Source organism: Paramormyrops kingsleyae, chromosome 4 (assembly GCF_048594095.1).
Source record: "Paramormyrops kingsleyae isolate MSU_618 chromosome 4, PKINGS_0.4, whole genome shotgun sequence".
Lineage (NCBI taxonomy): Eukaryota > Metazoa > Chordata > Actinopteri > Osteoglossiformes > Mormyridae > Paramormyrops > Paramormyrops kingsleyae.
The window spans coordinates 27,698,821-27,724,098 of NC_132800.1; the positions used below are offsets into that span (position 1 = coordinate 27,698,821).

Here is a 25,278-nt window from a genome sequence, read left to right on the forward strand (position 1 = left end):
GATACGATCTGGCACGTCACGACAGGCGCTGACATGTTCTGACAAGGTATGACATGTTAAGATACGATCTGGCACACCACGACAGGCTCTGACATGTTCTGACACGGTATGACATGTTAAGATACGATCTGGCACGTCACGACAGGCTCTGACATGTTCTGACACGGTATGACATGTTAAGATACACTCTGATACTCCATTACACGCTCTGGCATGCCATGAAAAGGCCTCCAGCACTTAGAGGGCCTCATACCTGCTTCTGGTGTTGGAGCAGCTCGGTTGCCTGGGGAGAGAGACCCGGCTCAGGGCTGCCTCCAGCACCAGGCTGCACACTGGGCTGGTCCTCCCGCTCCATCACGCCCTCCACCTGCTCCATGAGGCGGCTCAGCTCCGGGACACTGTCCAGAGTCTCAGGCTGGGGGGACAGAACAGGGTGTCAACCCATCACTGGCCCTCAGCCAACCGTATGATGTGTTCTTAGTGTTGATACGCATCCCCCCTGGATAGCAGCTACCCGTTAGATTTTCACCTAATCACACCAATTAGTATTGTATTTGCTGATGGAAGACGAAACACCCGCAATTACCAAAAACAAAACAGACTCAATACATAATGCACACTTACAAACTATCAAATTACATGGTGGCCTGTCTTCATTACTACATAATTACATTTACGACATTTGGCAGATGCCCTTAGCCAGAGTCACTTACATAAGTGCTTAGAAGTCTCATCAGTGAATACACTCTGATACTGGTTCAGTAGAACCCGGCTAAGAATACTATCACTCTAAAAGATTCTGTTGACGAGTAATGTATAATGTATATGTTTAATAATAGTATAATCCCGGAATTGCTAATCCAAGTACTTCTGAAAGAGGTAGGTTTTTAGTCATCGTTTGAAGACACCCAATGACTCAGCTGTTTGAACATCTTGGGGAAGTTCATTCCACCACAAAGGTGCCAAACAAAGAGTCTACATGGGAAAATTGTACTTGACGGCAACAGTCAATTGATGCTAATGTGTGGGAGACGAGGGGCTCTCTATCGCCCTCTAGAGGGCTTCGGCCAGATATAGGCAGAGCTCACCTCTGATGGAGCGTCTTCCACAGTGGACTCACTCCGGCGCCCCAGCCGCCAGTTCACCAGGAGCCATCGCAGCTTCACATAGACGGCAGCCATGTTGTGGCGGAGCAAACGCAGCTCTTGCTGAAGCAGAGCCCTCTCCTGGGCCCAGGCCTGCTCCTGCGAGCTTAGCCATGGCTGCGCCTTCCTGCACTCCTTCTCCGCCTCCTCCTTCTGCAAGAGTGTCTGACCACATATCAGTGGGGGGCGCCAGAGCTGCTCATTTTACTACTGAATTAAGGATGATTTCCAGAACATTCCAGCAACCCCAGAAGAATGACAAATGAGTTCCTCAAACAGCCAGCTCTGGCTGGTCGTTGGCTCAGTGTATTATTACTGTTTGTGTTATCATTGCCATCATCATCTGTTTCAGCCCATGCCTGATATTTCACCGACGTAGGCAGCTCACTACCAGCCCTCACGTAACTGTGTCTGCTAGCAGTGTGCCAAGCTCACCTGTGTCGTGCTGCTGCAGTACCCCGGGTCAGGCTGCAACCTTTGCTCCAGCTCAGACTGCTCAGGAACCTCGCTCACCTCCAGCACAGGCGTGTCCCGTTGCTGCCCCCAGAGGAAAAACGGGACGTTACACCTCCTCATGAGCCAGGCCACGCCTGCTCACCGCCCGACTCTGCTAGCAACAATAACTGAGGTCAGCATTAGGTTCTGCTACAGGCTCGTGCCTGACTGATGTACTGCCAGTGGCCTGAGGAGAATGACCACCCCTGAACCCCCAAAGTGGCTGCCCGAGAAAGGCCACAGTAGAGAAAAGCTGCTCAGGGTGGACTGCAGCCCCGGAGAAGTGTGACCCTGTGAATGAAAGGCCCTCTTCCTGAAGCCCTTAGGGACCGTAATCCCCTCTGAATTAGCATGGAGCAGATGGGCCGGCAGCTGTGTGCCATTTGCTTAAAAGTGAACAGTCTGCCAACATTTTAGCACAGTCTAGCATGGTTGAGGGAAAGTTTCACTTCTCAGTCTTAGACCCATCATTGACAGTTTTGGTTGTTGCATCATTTCGTGTATTCATGCTGTAACTTCTCACTATAAAGAACCATAAGCAAACAGCAGCCCTCAGCAGAGGTCCCACGGCAGTTGAATGCCAATGCGAAGGGGGGGCTCTTGGAAGCTGAGGAATCAATAAAGGGCGACGGACTGACCTCCACAATCAAATACTTTGGCCTGCAGTAATTACTGCGTCCATGGGCTCCCCTGCTCTGGCGAGCACCCCAAGGACCGGACTGGGTCCCGGGCTCCGAGGCACGCTCGTGTCCTATCCGCCACTCCAGCTCATCCCTGAGATCGGACTGCGTATCAGGGAGGGGAGAGGGATGGGGGATGCGTGGAGGGATTGGTGCGCACAAACAAAGGACGGGGACGGGAAATACAGAAAGCGAAACAATGGATAAAGTACACAGCGGGACTGAACAAAAAAAAACACGCCCGGACAAAATGGCTAGAACAGAAAGAAGAGCGCAAACAGGAAGACCAACTTAAAGATGACGGCATAAGACAGAGAGGAGAAGAGAACTAAAGCGAGGATGAACAGAATCATGGGCTGAAACATCTAGAAGGACCACAAAGAGGAACACAAGAAGAGAGGGGAGGGAGAAGAATGCAAAACACAGGTTATGAGGCGCATGCAAATGGGGGAACCATGAGTCAAAAACCATAGGCAAGCATGATAACGCTGGAGGATTCAGGCCTCTCAGGCCCTGCCGTGCATGCGTGATGCGTGACCTCAAACCCAGGCAGAGCCCAGCAAGCAAGCATGCAATGGTGCAATCATCCACAGCCCAGTAGCGCTGTCTGGAATAATACAAGATCAGAAGGCCGCAGGTTCTCTGCTCGCTTCGTTGGGTGGCTGGGATGGACATGCTACTCAGCCCGACGTTGGTCTGAGCAGAAAACCTGGGGCCATCATCTTCGACAAGCCCAGCAGCAGAGAAATTCTAGATCCAAATACAGAAGGTGAACCAAAGAGAAGCAGACATCTTCAGCCAAAAGGGATGCTCCTTGACAAGAGTCATCACTATGTATTGTTTGAGGCACCAGAGTATAATAATCACGAGAGACACGTGGAGTATTTCCAAATGTAGTTTCACACTTTTGTAAGAGCCCTCCAGGCAAAATGAAGGTAACGGTGATGCAGAAATCCTCTAGGAGTCAGAAGTAGGTCCTTTCTCAAGGGGTAGTTCAGAAGATAGAGGTCAAATAGGGCTTTTCCCAAAGTAAATACCTGTTAAAATGCATTATGTAGCAGTTTCTCAAGGTATTAACAGATCAAGCAGATAACTGGCAGGACTTCTATCTGCACCATGGAGCTATGTGGAAGTGCGGGGCGGGCCAGGGCGTGTGGAAGTGCACGGTGGGTTAGGGCGTGTGGAAGTGCGGGGCGGGCCAGGGTGTGTGGAAGTGTGGGGTGGGCCAGGGCGTGTGGAAGTGCAGAATGGGCCAGGGCATGCGGAAGTGCGGGGCGGGTTAGGGCGTGTGGAAGTGTGGGGCGGGTTAGGGCGTGTGGAAGTGCGCGGTGGGTTAGGGCGTGTGGAAGTGCGCGGTGGGTTAGGGCGTGTGGAAGTGTGGGGCGGGCCAGGGCGTGTGGAAGTGTGGGGCGGGCCAGGGCGTGTGAAAGTGCGGGGCGGGTTAGGGCGTGTGGAAGTACGCGGTGGGTTAGGGCGTGTGGAAGTGCGGGGCGGGCCAGGGCGTGTGGAAGTGCAGAATGGGCCAGGGCATGCGGAAGTGCGGGGCGGGTTAGGGCGTGTGGAAGTGCGGGGCGGGCCAGGGCATGCGGAAGTGCGGGGCGGGTTAGGGCGTGTGGAAGTGCAGAATGGGCCAGGGCATGCGGAAGTGCGGGGCGGGTTAGGGCGTGTGGAAGTGCGGGGTTAGCCAGGGTGTGTGGAAGTGCGGGGCGGGTTAGGGCGTGTGGAAGTGCGGGGTTAGCCAGGGTGTGTGGAAGTGCGGGGCGGGTTAGGGCGTGTTGAAGTGCGGGGTTAGCCAGGGTGTGTGGAAGTGCGGGGTGGGTTAGGGCGTGTGGAAGTGCGGGGCGGGCCAGGGTGTGTGGAAGTGCACAGTGGGTTAGGGCGTATGGAAGTGTCAGAAAAGGGCTATTTCTCAAAAGGCACTCTCTCACAGCAGATCCCCTCTAAGTTGGACCGAGCTGATATACTGACGTACTGGGATAGTGGCATCAGGGTAACATACCGGGGTAGCGGCGTCACGCTGACAAACCGGGATAGCGACGCCACGGTGACAAACCGGGATAGCGGCGTCACGGTGGCATACCGGGATAGCGGCGTCACGGTGGCATACCGGGATAGCGGCGTGTCAGGGTGACAAACCGGGATAGCGGCGTCAGGGCGACATACCGGGATAGCGGCGTGTCAGGGTGACAAACCGGGATAGCGGCGTGTCAGGGTAACATACCGGGGTAGCGGCGTCACGCTGACATACCGGGATAGCGGCGTCACGCTGACATACCGGGATAGCGGCGTGTCAGGGTGACAAACCGGGATAGCGGCGTCACGCTGACAAACCGGGATAGCGGCGTGTCAGGGTGACAAACCGGGATAGCGGCGTCACGCTGACAAACCGGGATAGCGACGCCACGGTGACAAACCGGGATAGCGGCGTCACGGTGGCATACCGGGATAGCGGCGTCACGGTGGCATACCGGGATAGCGGCGTCACGGTGGCATACCGGGATAGCGGCGTCAGGGTGACATACCGGGATAGCGGCGTCAGGGTGACATACCGGGATAGCGGCGTCAGGGTGACATACCGGGATAGTGGCGTCACGGTGACATACCGGGATAGCGGCGTCAGGGTGACATACCGGGATAGTGGCGTCACGGTGACATACTGGGATAGCGGTGTCAGGGTGGCATACTGGGATAGCGGCGTCACGGTGGCATACTGGGATAGCGGCGTCACGGTGGCATACTGGGATAGTGCTGTCATGCTGATATACTGGGATAGCGTTGTAATGCTGACATACTGGGATAGCGGCGTCACAGTGGCATACTGGGATAGCGGCGTTACGGTGGCATACTGGGATAGTGCTCTCATGCTGATATACTGGGATAGCGTTGTAATGCTGACATACTGGGATAGCAGTGGCACAGTGGGATAGCGGCGTCACGGTGGCATACTGGGATAGCGGTGTCAGGGTGACATACTGGGATAGTGGCGTCAAGGTGGCATACTGGGATAGCGGCGTCACGGTGGCATACTGGGATAGCGGCGTTACGGTGGCATACTGGGATAGTGCTGTCATGCTGACATACTGGGATAGTGGCGTCACGGTGACATACTGGGATAGTGGCGTCACGGTGACATACTGGGATAGCGGCGTCAGGGTGACATACTGGGATAGTGGCGTCAGGGTGGCATACTGGGATAGCGGCGTCACGGTGGCATACTGGGATAGCGGCGTTACGGTGGCATACTGGGATAGTGCTGTCATGCTGATATACTGGGATAGCGGCATCATGGTGGCATACTGGGATAGCGGCGTCACGGTGGCATACTGGGATAGCGGTGTCAGGGTGACATACTGGGATAGTGGCGTCAGGGTGGCATACTGGGATAGCGGCGTCACGGTGGCATACTGGGATAGCGCCGTCACGGTGGCATACTGGGATAGCGGCGTCAGGGTGGCATACTGGGATAGCGCCGTCACGGTGGCATACTGGGACAGCGGCGTCACGGTGGCATACTGGGATAGCGGCGTCACGGTGGCATACTGGGATAGCGGCGTCACGGTGGCATACTGGGATAGTGCTGTCATGCTGATATACTGGGATAGTGGCGTCAAGGTGGCATACTGGGATAGCGGCGTTACGGTGGCATACTGGGATAGCGGCGTTACGGTGGCATACTGGGATAGTGCTGTCATGCTGATATACTGGGATAGCGTTGTCATGTTAACATACTGGGATAGCGGCGTCACAGTGGCATACTGGGATAGCGGCGTCACGGTGGCATACTGGGATAGTGCTGTCATGCTGATATACTGGGATAGCGTTGTCATGCTGACATACTGGGATAGCGGCGTCACAGTGGCATACTGGGATAGCGGCGTCACGGTGGCATACTGGGATAGTGCTGTCATGCTGATATACTGGGATAGCGTTGTCATGCTGACATACTGGGATAGCGGCGTCACGGTGGCATACTGGGATAGCGGCGTTACGGTGGCATACTGGGATAGTGCTGTCATGCTGATATACTGGGATAGCGTTGTCATGCTGACATACTGGGATAGCGGCGTCACGGTGGCATACTGGGATAGCGGCGTTACGGTGGCATACTGGGATAGTGCTGTCATGCTGATATACTGGGATAGCGTTGTCATGTTAACATACTGGGATAGCGGCGTCACAGTGGCATACTGGGATAGCGGCGTCACGGTGGCATACTGGGATAGTGCTGTCATGCTGATATACTGGGATAGCGTTGTCATGCTGACATACTGGGATAGCGGCGTCACAGTGGCATACTGGGATAGCGGCGTCAGGGTGACAAACTGGGATAGTGCTGTCATGCTGACATACTGGGATAGCGGCGTCAGGGAGGCATACTGGGATAGCGGCGTCACGGTGGCATACTGGGATAGTGCTGTCATGCTGACATACTGGGATAGCGGCGTTACGGTGGCATACTGGGATAGTGCTGTCATGCTGATATACTGGGATAGCGTTGTCATGCTGACATACTGGGATAGCGGCGTCACGGTGGCATACTGGGATAGCGGCGTCACGGTGGCATACTGGGATAGCGGCGTCAGGGTGACATACTGGGATAGCGGCGTCACGGTGGCATACTGGGATAGCGGCGTTACGGTGGCATACTGGGATAGCGGCGTTACGGTGGCATACTGGGATAGCGGCATTACGGTGGCATACTGGGATAGTGCTGTCATGCTGATATACTGGGATAGCGTTGTCATGCTGACATACTGGGATAGCGGCGTCACGGTGGCGTACTGGGATAGCGGCGTCAGGGTGAAGGAGCATGCAAAGCCAAGCTGGGTTCCTCACTTGGGACTGAGTGCAAAGCGACTGGAGTCCACAGGCCGTGGCACAGGATGGGAGGCTGAGCAGAGCAGACAGCTCAGGCAGAGAAGCATGTGCAGATCAGACCCATGCAGCTCATTCTGATGAAGGTATCCAGGACCAATCCACTGGGGCACTGGGGTAGGTCCACTGGACCTCTGCCATCTAACACTACCCCACCCCGACCTCCCACCTCCGAGCAGCAAGCAGCTGAGATGAGGCACTGATCAGCACAAACACACACAGACACAACGTTGGGGGGGCTGGGCAGGGGTGGGGAGGGGTGGGGCAGGTGGGCTGAGCTGGCTGGCATAGGGGGCAGGGGGGCTCCCGTCAGCGATCCTCCTCCCATCCCCCTCCCGCTGCTCGCCAGACAGTGTTTCACAGCACAGCTCTAAGAAGGACGTGCAACCAAGTGTGGGAGGGGCCTGTAATGACTCGGAGTGCGAGCAGACGGGGATACAGCCTGCGGCCAGCTGCAGACCGCGTGGTACCTCACACTCCTTCACAGTCCTGACACAGACCGCATGATACCTCACGCTCCTTCACAGCCCTGACAGACCGCATGGTACCTCACACTCCTTCACAGCTCTGACACAGACCACATGGTACCTCACACTCCTTCACAGCCCTGACACAGACCGCGTGGTACCTCACACTCCTTCACAGTCCTGACACAGACCGCATGATACCTCACGCTCCTTCACAGCCCTGACAGACCGCATGGTACCTCACACTCCTTCACAGCTCTGACACAGACCACATGGTACCTCACACTCCTTCACAGCCCTGACACAGACTGCATGGTACCTCACACTCCTTCACAGTCCTGACACAGACCACATGATACCTCACGCTCCTTCACAGCCCTGACAGACCGCATGGTACCTCACACTCCTTCACAGCTCTGACACAGACCACATCGTACCTCACACTCCTTCACAGCCCTGACACAGACTGCATGGTACCTCACACTCCTTCACAGCCCTGACAGACCGCATGGTACCTCACACTCCTTCACAGCCCTGACAGACCGCATGGTACCTCACACTCCTTCACAGCCCTGACAGACCGCAAGGTACCTCACACTCCTTCACAGCTCTGACACAGACCGTATGGTACCTCACACTCCTTCACAGCCCTGACAGACCACATGGTACCTCACACTCCTTCATAGCTCTGACACAGACCGCATGGTACCTCACACTCCTTCACAGCCCTGACACAGACCGAATGGTACCTCACACTCCTTCACAGCCCTGACACAGACCGCATGGTACCTCACACTCCTTCACAGCCCTGATACAGACCGCATGGTACCTCACTCTCCTTCACAGCCCTGATACAGACCGCATGGTACCTCACACTCCTTCACAGCCCTGACACAGACCGCATGGTACCTCACACTCCTTCACAGCCCTGACACGCCTACGCCAAAGCACCAGCAGAACAGTTTGATTCAAAATAAAAATGGTGAATGGATGCTGGTCCCCTAATTGGCGATGCACCTACTGGCATTTTATTCTGTGAACAGACCTCTTAGTGAATATAGACTAGTGGCCAAAGTTTTGGAAACACTTCCAGTTTTTAGAGATTGCAGAGCTTTATTCCAGTTACTCATTTACTCATCCATTGTATGATACTTGTAAACATTCTTTGTTTATAAACATTACTGTCAATATTTGTGCAGTAATTTTTCAAGCGTAATGCCAGGTGTATCCTCAGTTTTGGCCACCAGTGCATTTAGTTGCGAGCTAAAGGGAAGCTAATGGACGAGTTAGAGAGACTCAATCCATGGAGTTTAATCAAACTATATACAAAACGCATTTTAATCCAGTTTCAGTGTTCACCGCAGGGGAAAAAGTGTTTCTCTCCTATAAGAAAAATAACCTTCTAATAGTCTATGCTTAAAGCCACACTGAAAAGATCTAGGGGCTTGAATTATTAATTGCACCTGCCAGCTCGGAGGCCACGTATTTTGGCCCATGTGCATCAATCCTTACGCTAAGGTCACATGACTTCTCGATAATGACATCATGCCAAACAAACAGCCTGATTTGCTCACACAAATGTGCTGAGGCCTGATGCAATCACCCTCGCTTGCTATGCGACACAAATGGCACGCGGCTGTTGTGGCGGCCTACCTGGAAGTCTGTGATGAGGTCGCGACCCAGAGTGCCGAGGGGGGAGTCCCGGGACATGGAGGTGACGCCCGACAGGAAGCTGCTGGACTCCGTGAGGTGCGCCATGGGTGAGAGGTCATCGGGCTGCTCGCGGAGGTGCTCCACCTTCTCCATGAAAACGTGCAGCTCTGCCCTGAATGTCTTCATGCGGGTACAGATGGCGTCTAGTGCCGGCCGGCTCAGCTTGGAGTCGCTCTCCCCTTGCTGGGCCTCGGCTCCCATCAGCAGCATCGCGCTGTCTGTGTCGCCTGCCAGCCTCTCCACCATCCTGCCCAGGCGTTCGGCCTGGCGCCATACGCCCACCAGAGCCTCGGCTCCGGCCCCTGCCCCTCCCCCGGCGGTGTCTGACGGCTTCCCGCTACCGATGCCAGACGTCCTCTCGAACGGGTCATCAGAGTCGCTCTCGCCCCCAACCGGTCCCTCCCGCTTGGGCTGCGGGCCGGGCAGCTGGGTGGGCTCTTCATCGTCGTCAGGGCCCCGCGAGGGCCCCCGTTGGGAGGCCAGGTCGCAGCGCTGCACGGTGGACAGCAGCACCCGGTTCTCGTACTGCAGCTTCAGTACCTTGCCGCTCAGCTCGTCAATCTGCAGCCGGGCCGCTTTCAGCTCGTCTTGCAGGAGCCCGGTGCCCACATCGCTCCCGGCTCCCGCTCCTGCCCGGGGGGCCCCCTCACTGTCCGGGCCTGGCCCCAGCTTGAAGCGGTTCAGCTCTGAGGTCAGCTGCTTGTTGCGGTCCTCGATCTCGGCGATGGATCGCCGTAGCAGCTCTGCCTCCTCCTCAACAAACTGCAGGTGGCGCCGCAGCTCAGAGCCTGACTCCAAGCCATCCCCAAAGGGTGATGTGGGCAAACTGGACAGGGGCTCACGGCCGGGGAAGTCCCGCTCGTACTGGGAGCGGATGTCCTCGTTCTCCGCCCGCAGTCCCCGGTTCTCCACCTCCAGCTCCACGATCTTTCGACCCAGGATGTTGGCCTCCTCCTCGACTAGCTTGAGCCGGAGCCTCAGCTCAGCCTCGCGGGTGCTGTGGGGCCCACCCCCACTCTCGCCAGCCAGCAGGGGGCTCTCCACGTCCCCATACAGGGATTTGTACTTCTGCAACTCTTGCTCCAGCTCCTCCTTCTCCCGGCCCAGCTTGGCCATCTTCTTGCGCATGAGGGCGGACTCCTCTTTGGCAAACTGGAGCTGGCACCGGAGGTCCGCGCTGTCCTCCTGGGGAGCAGGGGACACAGAGACACACCCCCGCGGATGAAAAGCAGGCCATAGAAGGGCCCTGGCCATGCAGGCCCATGGCAGCCCCTTCAAGGAAACCAGAGGAGAAGGAGACCAACCTGAGAGGAGGACTTTCGCTCCTTGAACGTTTCCCGACCTCCTCGCCTCTTCTGAGAGCTCTGTGACAAATGGGGAAATATCAGACATTCATAAAATAGGAAATAAAATGTAAATGTGCATACACAGGTACACAGGAATGATGAATGAAACATATACATACACATACACGCGTGCAAATGCACATACACGCGTGCGCATGTCCCAAATCCTTAACTCAGCCCTTGCCCCCACCTGCACCCAGCCCGACCGCCACCCCCACCCCCATCCACATGTACCCCGTCACCTCAGACCTTCAAAGGGACAGTGAGGGGGCAAGAAACGTAAGAACAACAAATTAGCAAAACAAAAAATACAACTCCCCAAGAAACCAACATACATAACAGGTCATATAAGTGGTTATTGACCACTGTGGATTAGATAGGATGACTGGCCCTATTCAGTTTTTAGGGAGAATAGTCAGTGCAAGCAAAGTAATATTTGTCACTGTGGGTCCATGTTAATGTATTCATTGGCAACATACTATCGCTCATCCATACTCCACTGAATCCACAGAAGATTAACCTGTCATACTCCACTATATGCTTCCAGATCCACAGAACAGCTGTCTTTCTTCAAGGGCTCAAAAAAGTTGCTTTAATTACAGCACAATGTCATCTGAGGAGAACATCGGCCAGCTGGGCACTGCCAGCCCGTGGTGTGGTGAGGGAGGCGGCCAGCTGGGCACTGCCAGCCCGTGGTGTGGTGAGGGAGGCGGCCAGCTGGGCACTGCCAGCCTGTGGTGTGGTGAGGGAGGCAGCCAGCTGGGCACTGCCATCCCGTGGTGTGGTGAGGGAGGCGGCCAGCTGGGCACTGCCAGCCCGTGGTGTGGTGAGGGAGGCGGCCAGCTGGGCACTGCCAGCCTGTGGTGTGGTGAGGGAGGCGGCCAGCTGGGCACTGCCATCCCGTGGTGTGGTGAGGGAGGCGGCCAGCTGGGCACTGCCATCCCGTGGTGTGGTGAGGGAGGTGGCTCTCTGCTTCTGAGCTGGATTTCCAGAAGCCTTTATTCCAGGAAGAGCTCGCAAAATTATTTAAGGGATCAGATGAGCATTTGCCTACTCGACATTTTAAGGGAAGCGAAGGGACCTGGGGTATGGCCGTGTGGTCGGTAGCGAGGCGGGGCCCAGGGTGACACGCAGCCTCATACATAGAGCCACCACGCGACCCCCCCAGGGTAGACAGAGATGGGCGCAGACTCTGGTCTGAGATGCTGGCAAGGGGAATATTCTGGGCACAGAAACCAAAGTTTCAAGGAGTAAGAGGCTATATAAGGAGAGCAGCCCAAACAAAAACGAGAGACAGATTAAATAGTCAGTTTGGGGAAGATTTAAGATTACACATTTACGGAAAGAGTGATGATGGGAAAGGAAAGACATCATCTACTGGCTGAAGGACAAAAACATTACATAGATACAAAAAAGGAGGAGCAAACTGGGCGGGAGCAGCTGAAACTTAAACAGAACAACAAAATACAGGTATAGATCATATAGCCGAGACACATAAGGACTGTACATGAATTACTGTCCTATAATACTAAAGGTAGGTATAGGTCATATAGCTGAGTTAAATAAGGGATGTACATGAAATACCATCCTATAAACCTAAAGGTAGGTATAGGTCATATAGCCGAGTTACATAAGGGATGTACATGAAATACCGTCCTATAAACCTAAAGGTAGGTATAGGTCATATAGCCGAGTTACATAAGGACTGTACATGAATTACTGTCCTACAATACTAAAGATAGGTATAGGTCATATAGCCGAGTTACATAAGGGATGTACATGAATTACTGTCCTACAATACTAAAGATAGGTATAGGTCATATAGCCGAGTTACATAAGGGATGTACATGAAACACCGTCCTATAAACCTAAAGATAGGTATAGGTCATATAGCCGAGTTACATAAGGGATGTACATGAAACACCGTCCTATAAACCTAAAGATAGGTATAGATCATATAGCCGAGACACGTAAGGGCTGTAGATAGGTCATATAGCTCACTTATATAAAGTCCCTAGGGGCGGGTCAGACCAGGACAAGTAGCTGGACAGGGCACCATGTTTCACCCCCCCATGTATGTCCGTCTGTCTGCATAACAGTGGTAAGGTTCTAGCAGCACGCTGATCTCATTTTACCCAGGGACACCCAGAGTGGCAGCCTTTACAGTTACAGTGTCAATATAACACAAGGCACGGTGGAGAGAACAGAACTTGCTGTTCCAATAGGGCCTGACTGGCAAGGTCATTTTACCATATGAATCGATGAGATGGGAGGAGTGAGAGATACTCACTGGGTCTAATGAGGCCTGCAAATGTGACCCCCCCATCCCACACCAACCTGAAGGAGGAAGGAGACATGGGAGCAGATTCCCAGTAGGAAAGCGGGACTAAATCAATCGCTGATATCTGCTTGTCAGGAGCTGCTGCAGCTGTACCCAGAGTGAGGCAGCCACGGAGGAGGGGCTTCCAGGACACACAGCGGCCCCCCTCCCTCCCCTCCAATACCATCAAGAGGGAGGGCGGGGCTTCCAGGAGACTCAGCAGCCCCCCCATGACTCCATCCAGACCTCACCCCCACCCTCCTCCTGCACCAGAGGTCGCAAATTTCCAGCCAGTGGGTCAGATCTGGCCCCCGCGATGATTCAATACCGCGCGTTACGCGTTTCTCATTCATTATTAAATCTGGCCTGCAGGTCGACCTTTCATTTTCTACTTAGTAATTTCTCATTTAAGCAACCCAGAGGTCACAGGCCCAGTAAGCTCCCCCGCCATGATTATAGTTATACTCTTCCAGTTCAGAAAGGACAGCTCAGCTGGCCCTCCGCGGAGAAGAGCTCCTGTCTTATTTAGAATCTCTGTGAGCAGACACTACTCAGCATAGGGACACAAGCCCAGACACCATCCCGCTGGGGTTCACCTATCTGAAGCAAGAACTCTGAAATTTGCCGTCCAGTCAAAGATGGCTTGGATGGAGGAGGTGGAGAAATGCTTGTGAGCTTTCTGGGTCACAAGGACCATGAGAGAACAACAACTCAAATTTAACAGGAATAAATTGTGCCTGAGCCAGCATGGCTGTTCTCTCTGTCCCTGCAAGCCTGCCTCTGCAGCACCCTCTGTGGGCAGAAGAGCAACTCTTAGCTCAGACACGATGAAGGTCTTCATGTACATCAATTGTAAAGCAAAGCTTTTCTCTCCAAAGTGCCTTATATTTACCCATATATGTAACAGACAGTTGTCTTTAGAATGAAACCTGTGGTCACTTTCCTGCAGGAAGTATAAGTCTGTGAGAAACATTTTCTGTCTGCTCTGTCTTGATACTGAGGACAAAGGTGTTTATTTTGCTCCAGTGGTGAGGAAAACTGGCTAAAGACAAACAGTGATTTACAGAGATGTTACAGCAGAGGGGCAGCGGGAGACAGATTCCTGACAGGTCACTGGCCCATGAAGCCTTCCATCTGATCACCCTGTGGTCCTCTGAGCCAGTCCCAGAGAAGCGTGAGGCAGGGGGAGGTACTTGGTTGGGCAGTCAAGTTTCGTGGCTGCTCGATTGACTCTTCCCTGTGGGAGGGGCTTACCGGTTATGGGAATAATATGCTAGGCGGCTTCAAACACAGGCAGAAAATAAATTCATTACACACAGAGCGCTAATACTAAGAAGGCCAGCTAGTGTGGAAATAGTGTCACGGTGCGCACAGAGGGACCGGGCAGCCGCTGAGTCAGTATCAGAGGAGAGCAGAAAAATGAAGACCTTGGTACCACTGACACTATTCCTTTAGGAACTAAACCATAATCATCATCGGCCGTTTTCCCCTGGTAATGCATGACTAACCGCTAAGGAGCAAAGACAGGGCTAAGTCACATGCCATGTATCGACCGTCTGTCGCGAGCTCAGCAGTTACAGCCCACCCCCAACTGCATGGCCAATCAATACTTCCCTCACAGTCAGGCCCCTCCCATCACCAGCTCTCAGTCAGTTACCACCTGCTCGAATACAACTGGTGCCGGCCACCATGTGTCGCTATTAGGTGGCATCAGCCAATGCAGTCACAGCATTTGAAGTACTGCAGGGGGAGTGTCCAGTCAAAAATATAGCACCAGAGAAACCAATCACATCGCAGACAAGCCCTTCATCCGGAAGCTCCTGGAGACAGATTCCCAGCCGTGGACTTACCCACCCCCCGCCCAGGGTCAGGTGGGTGCCAAGAGGCCTCTACATCCCACCCCATTGCTCCAGAAAGCCTGGTGAGCAGGATACAAAATGACAGCGAGCTTACTTCACAGGGAGGACATTTCCGGAGAAATGACCTCAGCACTTATCTGGCAGAGAGTGGACGGCAGTACAGATGGCCTAGCCCTCCACAGGGAAGACGGCGGGTTGCAGCATAAGACCTGTCTCTTGCTCCTTCACTTGCTGCCGTGAAAACCTGCGACTATAACTGCGGAGCCAGAGTGTAAAGAGGGAGCTGAAAGTGACCCGGCCGCGGGCATGACCTACCCACTGAGAGGGGTGCGTTCTGGCACCCCAATCAGAGCCCAGGTCCACACCGCATAGCCATGAGCGCCCGGGGAGCCACAAAGGTGCAAGCAGAGAAACCGCAACAGGGATCACTAAAACTTCTAGGATGACAGAGGATTTAAGTTCCCCCATGATCAGATTACTCGGGGCTTCTGGGGTGTTCAGCTGGCTTTATTTACCAACACCCCCCTTGGCTCCTGGGGTGCTCAGCTCTCTGGCTTTATTTACCAACACCCAACTTGGCTCTTGAGGTGTTCAGCTCTCCGTCTTTATTTACCAACCCCCACCACCCAAGCATTCAGGGGTCAATGGGTGCGCACACTCCAGACTCTGCATTTATATTTCATCCCCTGGTATCTCTGTGGTCTATACTCTCAACCAGTTAAACAGATATTCACAAAATATAATTGAAGAAATACGTGCTCGCTTAATACTGATTTTTTTAATGAACATCAATAAAAGGCATATCGCTCGAGTCTGAGATCTATAAGCCGGCGGAGGGCGGGAGGAGCGGCCCGGCCGCGGACAGGAAAGCCGGCGGAGGGCTATAGGAGCGGCCCGGCCGCGGTCAGGAAAGCCGGCGGAGGGCGAGAGGAGCGGCCCGGCCGCGGTCAGGAAAGCCGGTGGAGGGTGAGAGGAGCTGCCCGGTCGCCGACAGGAAACCTCTACCTCTCTCTCCCTCTCCCCTCCTTTTTCCCTGTATCTACCTCCCTTTCCTTCATCCACCTTTTTCTCTCACCACCTCCTCTCCCTTCCCCTCCTTGCCCTCGTGCTTCCCCATGTCGCTGTTTGTGTTCAGGTTAACAAGCTCCGATGCTCTTGTTAGACATTAGGCATAGTAATCTCGCACCCAGAGTGGAGGAGGTTCTGCCGGCTGCCTGGATGCTGCTTGTGCCCCCCCACCCCCTTTGCTGCATGCCTCTCTCTCCACACAATGGCTGTGGGGACAAAGGCGCCTTTCAGAGGCCTGAAAGAACCAGCTTTGCCGATGCCTTGCAGTGTCTCCTCCTGTTGGCTGGAACAGGGCTGGCTGCCCCACACCCACCCACACAGTCAGCAGCTTTCAAGCTGCTTGGCTAATAAGGGGGCGGAGCCTATCAGGGGGTGGAGTCTGAGGGGGCGGGGTTTGATGGGGCGGGTCTGAGGGGCACGGCTGGCTTCGTCTGCCCTACTCTGCCCTCGGAGGCCACCTGCTGCCCTGACCCCCCCATCCTGACAGAAGTGGCAGAAGCGGCTCATTCTCAGCCATTGTGTTTAATCCCCCCCTCAGTGCTATTCGTCACCGGTGGCGAGCTGTACCCCCTCCCATAGTAATAGAGGGGTGTGGAGAGCAGCGGAAAAAGTCCCAGCTGAGCCTTACTCTGTTCCTCCTGGGGGTGGTCATCTTTATGTCACACCCCCAAAATGAAGCCGCTGTGTGTGTGTGTGCTGTGTATGTTTCATCCTTCTCCACACACAAAGCAGACTGTCCTCCCCCCAGACAAACAGAACAATGTTATGATAATTAGTGGTGGGCAGGGTTCCGCTAACTGCTAATTAGCGAAGCTAACTGTTTCGTTAGAGGTAGAGGATTCGATAGAGGATAACTTTGAAAACCGTTTACGGACCAATTAGCTTCCACTAAATTTAATTGCGCTAACTATAAATCTGCTAACATTTTTTTTCCAGGAAAACTAAATGAACTTTAACAGTCAAAAGTATCTGTAAATCCTAAAATCACACATATTTATTTCAGTCTGTTGTGAGTGTGACTGCAATCCAGCATGCTGTTGGCTGACTACTTGTAAACACAAGATGTGATTGTCGTATTTACCAGAGTTTAAATGGACTTTATCACTTACATTTAACCCAGTCTACCTTAAATTCAAGTAAGCAAGAAATTCTGCTTGGGCCCCTGGTTATTTTCCACTGTTTTCCCAAGTTTTGAGTGACAGAGCCGCAGACTAATAAAGGGAACAGACCCTCCTTCCTAGTTCTGGGCAAAGGACACCATGTTTGTAGTCCCCAAGCACTCCAGCCCTTCAGAACTAAATTGCTAAACAGGTTAGAATTTAAGCTCACTATGGAGGTTGGGCTTCCAGAGCCCAAAACGAAACTGAAGCTAAATTCATATTATAAAAGTTAACGGCTAGTGGTTGTCATTAGCTTCCATTAAACTTTTTATTGGTTTACCGGTTTACTGCTATTGAATTAACCGTTGGAGTTAGCGATTAGCGGTTATCAAAGCTAACTTTTCGGTTAGCTGTGCCTAGCACTGCTGAAAATATGGCATATTGCACAAATGATCAAACCCCCAATTAGCTCTCTAAGCGCGACATTATCCCACATCAAAGTGCAGATCAGACATTCAAGTGACAGCTCACAGTCACAGCTCACAGTCACCCTCCCTGGGTTAGGGTTATCATAGTCCATGTGTGCATATCCTTTACACATACCACTTACTGTAAGCAGAATGTTTTTCAGGGTCACCTGCATACAAAACAGGCGTGTGCTGATATCATATGTGGGATGGTTTGCCAATACATGTAAAATGGATACCAGTATGTAAAATGGATACCAGTATGTAAATCATGTAACTCTCAGTGTGCTGGTACTGAAAATACACCAAAATGGCAGAGGGGCAAAGTGGCAGCTGGACACTGCTGGGTTATTCGGAACAGCACACGGGAGGAGACTGCCCCATCAGACAGCCAGTCTCTGGGCAGAGCTGCATTAACGCCTAGCACGTCACTGCATCTCTGCATCGCTAACTGGGTCAGTGAGAACTACTGAGCCTGCCCCCCAGCTCTGCAGTGGCAAACACTGCGTTTTACACGTCTCTGCTCAGAGAGCAGTTCAGTGTTCACACACATCTCCAAAACAGAGCAGAGTGACAGAGAGTCGTCCGTCATGGTGGACATCGCGCGATAACCGGGCCCAGGCCGATCCGTTCCAGTGCCTTTATACCCCCTATGCAAATGTCTGGGGGGGTCTCGCGTATGAGAATAGAAGGGGTGTAAACATGGGCAGACTACAGCCTTGCTTAAAGGACAGAGCAGAGCATAGAAGTCTCACACTCCAAGGGATGTGGAGACGGGCCCCGTCCCTTTCTGGGACATGGAAAACCGTAGAATCCCAAGGTACCTACACGTGTACTGTACAAGTACCAATACTCACTTTTGGGTATTCACCGATACAATTTTGATTAGGACTAGGTGATGTCTAAAAAAATAATTATATGCGTTATTTTAACTTAAAAATGAAGGGATAAATGATAATGTTGAAATCCCACCCAAACCGCATCACCAAGCAGGGCACAAAAAATTGTCAAGGGCTAAACAAAAGAGTACACACAATCCACCAAGCAGTCAGCATTAAGACTTGCCACTTGTGTTTTTTGATACTAAATGGATTAGTAGAGTTGTATGAACCTTACTTCATACCCCCTCTTGATAGTTTACTAAAGCACAGTCCGTTATGCTTTGAATTTCGTTGTTAATAAGTATTTCCACACTACACACACACACACACACACACGTTTGTAATTATATCTTTGTGGGGACTCTCCATTCATTTATACTGGGAAAACTGTAATCCCAATATGATGACCTTAAACCTTAACCATAGTAACCATTTTGGCTGACCACTTTTTTTGATTTACTTTTTTTATTGCATTCACAGATCTTTGTGGGGACCTGAAAAATGTCCCCACAACATAAAAATAACTGGTTTTTATGACATTGTGGGGAACATTTGGTCCCCACAATGTAATATAAACCTAATCCACACACACACACATATTACACCATGACCCACATGGCAGAATTCAGAGCTGAAGCGCAAAGCCTCCCGAGGAAGTGCCCTGTTTAACTGGAAATGCGAAACAATGTGAAATTCAAGGCATGGCCATGGAGGAATCCAGCAGTTCCTCTCTCTCCTTCTCCATCTCGCATACACATTTACGCAGCGCACACACACACACACGCACGCACGCAGCACACACACATGTACGCAGTATACACACACACACACGCAGACACACACACACACATGTACGCAGCATACACACACACACACGCAGCACACACATATGTACACAGTATACACACACACATGCCGTACACACACACACACATGCCGACACACGCAGCACACACACATGTACGCAGCATACACACACACACACGCAGACACACACACACATGTACGCAGTATACACACACACACACGCAGACACCCACACACATGTACGCAGTATACACACACACACACACACGCAGACACACACACACACGTACGCAGTATACACACACACACACACACGCAGACACACACACACACACATGTACGCAGCATACACACACACACACACAGCACACACATATGTACACAGTATACACACACACATGCCGTACACACACACACATGCCGACACACGCAGCACACACACATGTACGCAGCATACACACACACACATGCAGACACACACACACACATACAGACACACACACACATGCAGACACATACACACATGCAGACACATACACACATGTACGCAGTATACACACACACACACACAAACACAAATGCACACAGCACACACACGTGCACACAGCACACACACACGCGCACACAGCACACACACACAAACACGCACGTGCATGCTCAGCAATCTGGGACGATTCTCAGGGAGAGCACTTCTCCCTGCCGTTCTCATCTGAGCAAGTTGTCTGCAGGGCAGAGGAGGCTCCCCAAAAGCAAGGGTGGGGGCCGACCATGAACCCAATGCTCTGAGAAGAGCCAGGGGTGTCCCGCAGTCAGAGGGCGTCTCCAACGACATCGCCAACGGTTCAGCTTTTGACTCCTGGGCTCTGATGGTTTTAAGATCACCCCCAGCTCCCGTGCTGGCACAGTGGCCACCAAAGCTCAGAAACAGCGACACTGCGTATTGGGAGCAATGAGCTAACCATGCACCTGGCCAGCTTACCCTTTGGTCACCAATAACCATTAGAGATCATCTGCAGTTTGCCCTGTACTGATGCCCGCCCCTCCCCCTCTTGGTGTCAATACCTCGGACAGCTGACTCATAATCCAGTTCTCCACCTGTTTTCTCACAGCCTTATGTCATTTCCAATTAGCTTAATCTCACCCCAATAAGAATAGTTCCCCACTACTGAGTCGCCCCGGTATTCAACCTGGCAATGAATGGCCGCAGGCAGGAGAGGCGTAACGAGGCTGAAACCTGCCATAAGCTCCCGCCCCCATGTCCAAGAGCACCTTCCTTCACTTAAAGCCCTCGCCTCCTCTAACAGAGCATGGCTGTAACGTGCAGGGTGCATCTTTACATGGTGCGTGAACACCAAAGACCCCAGGGAGTCACGGCCCCCGCCCCTCGTCATGGCCCCCGCCCCTCGTCATGGCCCCCGCCCCTCGTCATGGCCCCCGCATTGCCCCTCACCTCCTTGGCTCTCTCCAGTTCATTGTGCAGTGCCTGCTTGGAGATCTCCACCTCGATCAGCTTTTGCCTGAGGAGCTCGTTCTCATCCTCGGCTCGGCTGCGCTTGTCCTCCACGCTCTCAAGCTCATTGTGCAGACGCACGGAGACGTCCTTGGCCACCTGCAGGTGCAGATGCATGCAGCACACGTGAGCCCAGTGTGCCGCACAGACAGATTGATGCACTGATTAACGTCTGTGGGAAATAGGGGGGCGAGAGATGGCTCTGGATGTCAAATCCATTTCAGGTGGCCGAAACGGGTCAGTCAAGCTCAAAGGGATGAGCAGGCTGTACAGCATACCCAGTGACAGCCATGGCACCTCTGCGGGACCAGGGAGGCACAAGTGGAAAACACAGGTATAACCTCACAGAGAGGCAGACACACAGAGACACAGGCAGGGATACGGACACAGAGAGGGACACAAACAAGAACGTGGACACGTACACACAGACAGATAGACAGGGACACAGACAGACGGAGAGACAGACAGAGAGAGAGGGACACACACAGAAAGGGACAGGGACCCAGACAGAGACAGGGATATGGACACAGACAGATGGCGAGAGGGACACAGAGACAGGGACACACACAGAAAGGGATAAGGACCCATACACAGACACAGGCAGAGAGAGAGAGGGACACAAACAAGAACATGGACACATACACACAATACACACAGACAGATAGACAGGGACACAGACAGAGGGAGAGACAGACAGAGAGAGAGAGAGGGACACACACAGAAAGAGACAGGGACCCATACACAGACAGACAGAGAGAGGGACACACACAAGAACATGGACACATACACACAATACACACAGACAGATAGGGACAAGGACCCATACACAGATACAGACAGACAGAGCGAGAGGGACACACACAGAAAGGGACAAGGACCCATACACAGATACAGACAGACAGAGCGAGAGGGACACAAACAAGAACATGGACACATACACACAATACACACAGACAGATAGGGACACAGACAGAGGGAGAGACAGACAGAGGGAGAGGGACACACACAGAAAGAGACAGGGACCCATACACAGACAGACAGAGAGAGAGGGACACAAACAAGAACATGGACACATACACACAATACACACAGACAGATAGACAGGGACACAGACAGAGGGAGAGACAGAGAGAGAGAGGGGCACACACAGAAAGAGACAGGGACCCATACACAGACAGAGAGAGAGGGACACAAACAAGAACATGGACACATACACACAATACACACAGACAGATAGACAGGGACACAGACAGAGGGAGAGACAGACAGAGAGAGAGAGAGGGACACACACAGAAAGAGACAGGGACCCATACACAGACAGACAGAGAGAGGGACACACACAAGAACATGGACACATACACACAATACACACAGACAGATAGGGACACAGACAGAGGGAGAGACAGACAGAGGGAGAGGGACACACACAGAAAGAGACAGGGACCCATACACAGACAGACAGAGAGAGAGGGACACAAACAAGAACATGGACACATACACACAATACACACAGACAGATAGACAGGGACACAGACAGAGGGAGAGACAGAGAGAGAGAGGGGCACACACAGAAAGAGACAGGGACCCATACACAGACAGACAGAGAGAGGGGGACACACACAAGAACATGGACACATACACACAATACACACAGACAGATAGGGACAAGGACCCATACACAGATACAGACAGACAGAGCGAGAGGAACACACACAGAAAGGGACAAGGACCCATACACAGATACAGACAGACAGAGCGAGAGGGACATACACAGAAAGGGACAAGGACCCATACAAAGACACAGACAGACAGAGAGAGAGGGACAGAGACAGCCAGCCACTGAGAACCATACCTTGAGGTCCTGCTCCAGACTACGCAACAGCTCCCCATCCACCTGTCCTGTCTGCGCCACCCTTAGGCTCTTCTGCTCAGACTTGCGCAGCCGGTACTGCAGGATGCGGCAGTTCTTGTTGGCCCGGTCTAGCTCACGCCGCAGCTCCTGCAGTTGATAGGCCTCCTCCTCCAGGTAGCTGTCTCGCACCTCCTCCATCTCGGCACGTAACTCCTCCAGCTCGTCCTGCAGGGGGCGAGCCGGCAGGCCTGAGAGGTGGGTCTTTCCTCGCAGAACAGCCTCACAACTGCGGTACGGAGTCCACTGAGCACATTAGGCCCGTAGTTCTCCTCTGAGTGACGGATGTCTCTGCTAATTTAGGTCACAGGTGCAACAGCATCCATTACACACGGCCTCCATACCCTGTAGTGTTTATCGTATCTGCAATCATTTCCAAATTCCTAGCCATGGCACAGACAGGCAAAAGCAAACCACCTACACGTGACAATGAGGGCTATGCAGAGAGATTCCCCACAAACTACATGCTGTTTTTAAACATCCCAAACATTTACAGTCAGTTATTTAGCAGTTGTTGTTATCCAGAGCGACATATAATCGAGTGCAGGGGCTGCCCTTCCCTGGAGCATTAGGGATTAAGGGCCCAGTGGAGACATCACTGCCGATCCTGGGATGTGAACCAGCGTTCTGATCACAGGCACTGCGGCCTGCCCTTCCCTGGAGCATTAGGGGTTAAGGGCCCAGTGGAGACATCACTGCCGATCCTGGGATGTGAACCAGCGTTCTGATCACAGGCACTGTGGCCTGATGAATGGAGCCACACACAAGCCCAAACAGCAACTCACAGCTTAGGTCAAATCATGGAGGAGTCTTTTATTAAATTACCATTGTCATTTATTATTATTATCATTATTATTAACTATTGTTGTCATTATTATTATTATTATTATAAACAATCTGGTTGACATTGACAGGATTAATCTGGAAAGTTCTGTCTGGGTCCACAGAATTGTCACGCTGCTCAGTGCTGAGACTCTAAGACACTAAATTCAGACACCAACTGAACCGTGTGTCACCAAGACACCGCATATCAGCCAGAGCAGTGGCTTTGCACAGAAACACAGAGGGCGGGACCGGGAACGTCTGGGGGGTGGCGGGCTGATGCACCAGGAGCCACAAAGAGCTGTGTGCACAGAAAAGATATTCCGTGATATAAACCCACATACTCCCCCCCCCCCCGACTCAGAGACAGCAGAAATAACTGGTATGGAATTTCAGGTGACTGATGCAGAGCTGACAGAATGCTGAGCGAGCTTGTTTCCTGGTATGGTTAGGTGACAGCCTGTCTGCCCTTATGCTTCTGAGGTCATGTGTGGGGCGTGTTGTGCGTGTGCGTGTGTGTGTGTGTGGGGGGGGGGGGGGGGGTGTCAATGAGCCAATGAGGTGCAACTGCTCTTCAGGAGAAATGAAAGCAAAAGACATGAGTGGGAGATGCATGAAAACAGCAATGCAGAGGATGAAAAAGGAGCAGCTTAAGGAACGGATCGATGGATCTGTCATCTGATATCAGTGCAAGGCTTCATGGAGACAGCACCCCCCAGGGTTCACTGGGTGTGTCTGCTGTCCAATAACAGACGGCATCGAACAGCCATTAAAACAGCATCTAGAGACTAAGCTGATTTTGGCCCATCCACAGTGACTCACCCTGGATGTGGGCTAATTGAACGGCACACAGCTGAGGCCTGTGGAGGTTTCATGCCAGCGAAGTGGAACGGCCGAGGCCGCGCGCGCGCTCCCGGGGCGTAGAGCCACGCCGACCGGCCAAGGCCACGCGCGCTCCCTGGGGCGTAGCGCCACGCTGAACGGCTGAGGCCGCGCACGCTCCCTGGGGCGTAGCGCCACTCCGACCGGCCGAGGCCGCGCGCGCTCCCTGGGGCGTAGAGCCACGCCGACCGGCCGAGGCCGCGCGCGCTCCCTGGGGCGTAGCGCCACGCTGAACGGCCGAGGCCGCGCGCTCCCGGGGCTTAGTGCCATGTGCTGTGCAGAATGGACAAGCTACTTCAATCACACGTGCACTGGGTAACTGGTGAATTTCAGTTAGTATTCCTATAATAAAAAAGCCTTTTTTAAACTCGCAGCTGTTAACGAAGAGAAGAAACGGCATCATATATGAAAAGCACTGGTGGTATATTGCATCTAGGTAGACACTTAATATATAACTGCAAAATGACTGATTAGCAGTTTTTTAATTAGAAGGTGCCTGACACACTGGGTTATTCTGGGACCAAGCAGATGCACCGTCAAACTAATGTGTCTGCAACAACAGGCAAATTAAATGGAGACCACGCTACCATGTCTGTAATAGGCTCGCTGGGACCATCCCAAAGGCCCGCAGAGACCGGGGGTCCAGCTGGCAGCCGGGCCGGGAGGGTACCCCCCTCAAGGGATGTGGCCAAGCTGGCCTCCTCTCTGGTCCTTAGGGACTCTGCTATTGTAATAAAAACCGACAAAAGCCTATTAACTGAGCTGCCATGGCATTAGGGGCGACCAGACAGCTGGAGTAACGCTAAGAATGCCCTTTGAAATGGTAATGTGTGTGTCATCAGAGGACTTTCACCATTAACTGGTTGTATTTGCAATTACCGCTATCTTCACCCTTCTGGTAACACCAATGACAATCACAAAGACGATTTGAC

The 25,278-nt window shown here is 52.8% G+C and overlaps 1 protein-coding gene across 7 annotated transcripts in view; it reads right to left on the reverse strand.

Annotated features, from left to right (window-relative positions):
• The window catches only part of mtcl1 (microtubule crosslinking factor 1), a 41,722-nt gene that overhangs the window by 14,260 nt on the left and 2,184 nt on the right, over positions 1–25,278 (reverse strand). For 4 of the 7 annotated variants that reach the window (XM_072711011.1, XM_072711010.1, XM_072711009.1 and 1 more), the window contains exons 2-9: positions 22,586–22,810; positions 20,674–20,832; positions 10,680–10,739; positions 9,316–10,560; positions 2,279–2,425; positions 1,581–1,682; positions 1,089–1,310; positions 254–415 (exon numbers count right to left, since the gene is read on the reverse strand). In XM_072711011.1, coding sequence (XP_072567112.1) covers positions 254–415; positions 1,089–1,310; positions 1,581–1,682; positions 2,279–2,425; positions 9,316–10,560; positions 10,680–10,739; positions 20,674–20,832; positions 22,586–22,810 — 2,322 coding nt within the window. The remainder of the gene's footprint in view (positions 1–253; positions 416–1,088; positions 1,311–1,580; positions 1,683–2,278; positions 2,426–9,315; positions 10,561–10,679; positions 10,740–20,673; positions 20,833–22,585; positions 22,811–25,278) is intronic. The other 3 variants (XM_023826308.2, XM_023826311.2, XM_072711012.1) reach the window with 3 other exon arrangements.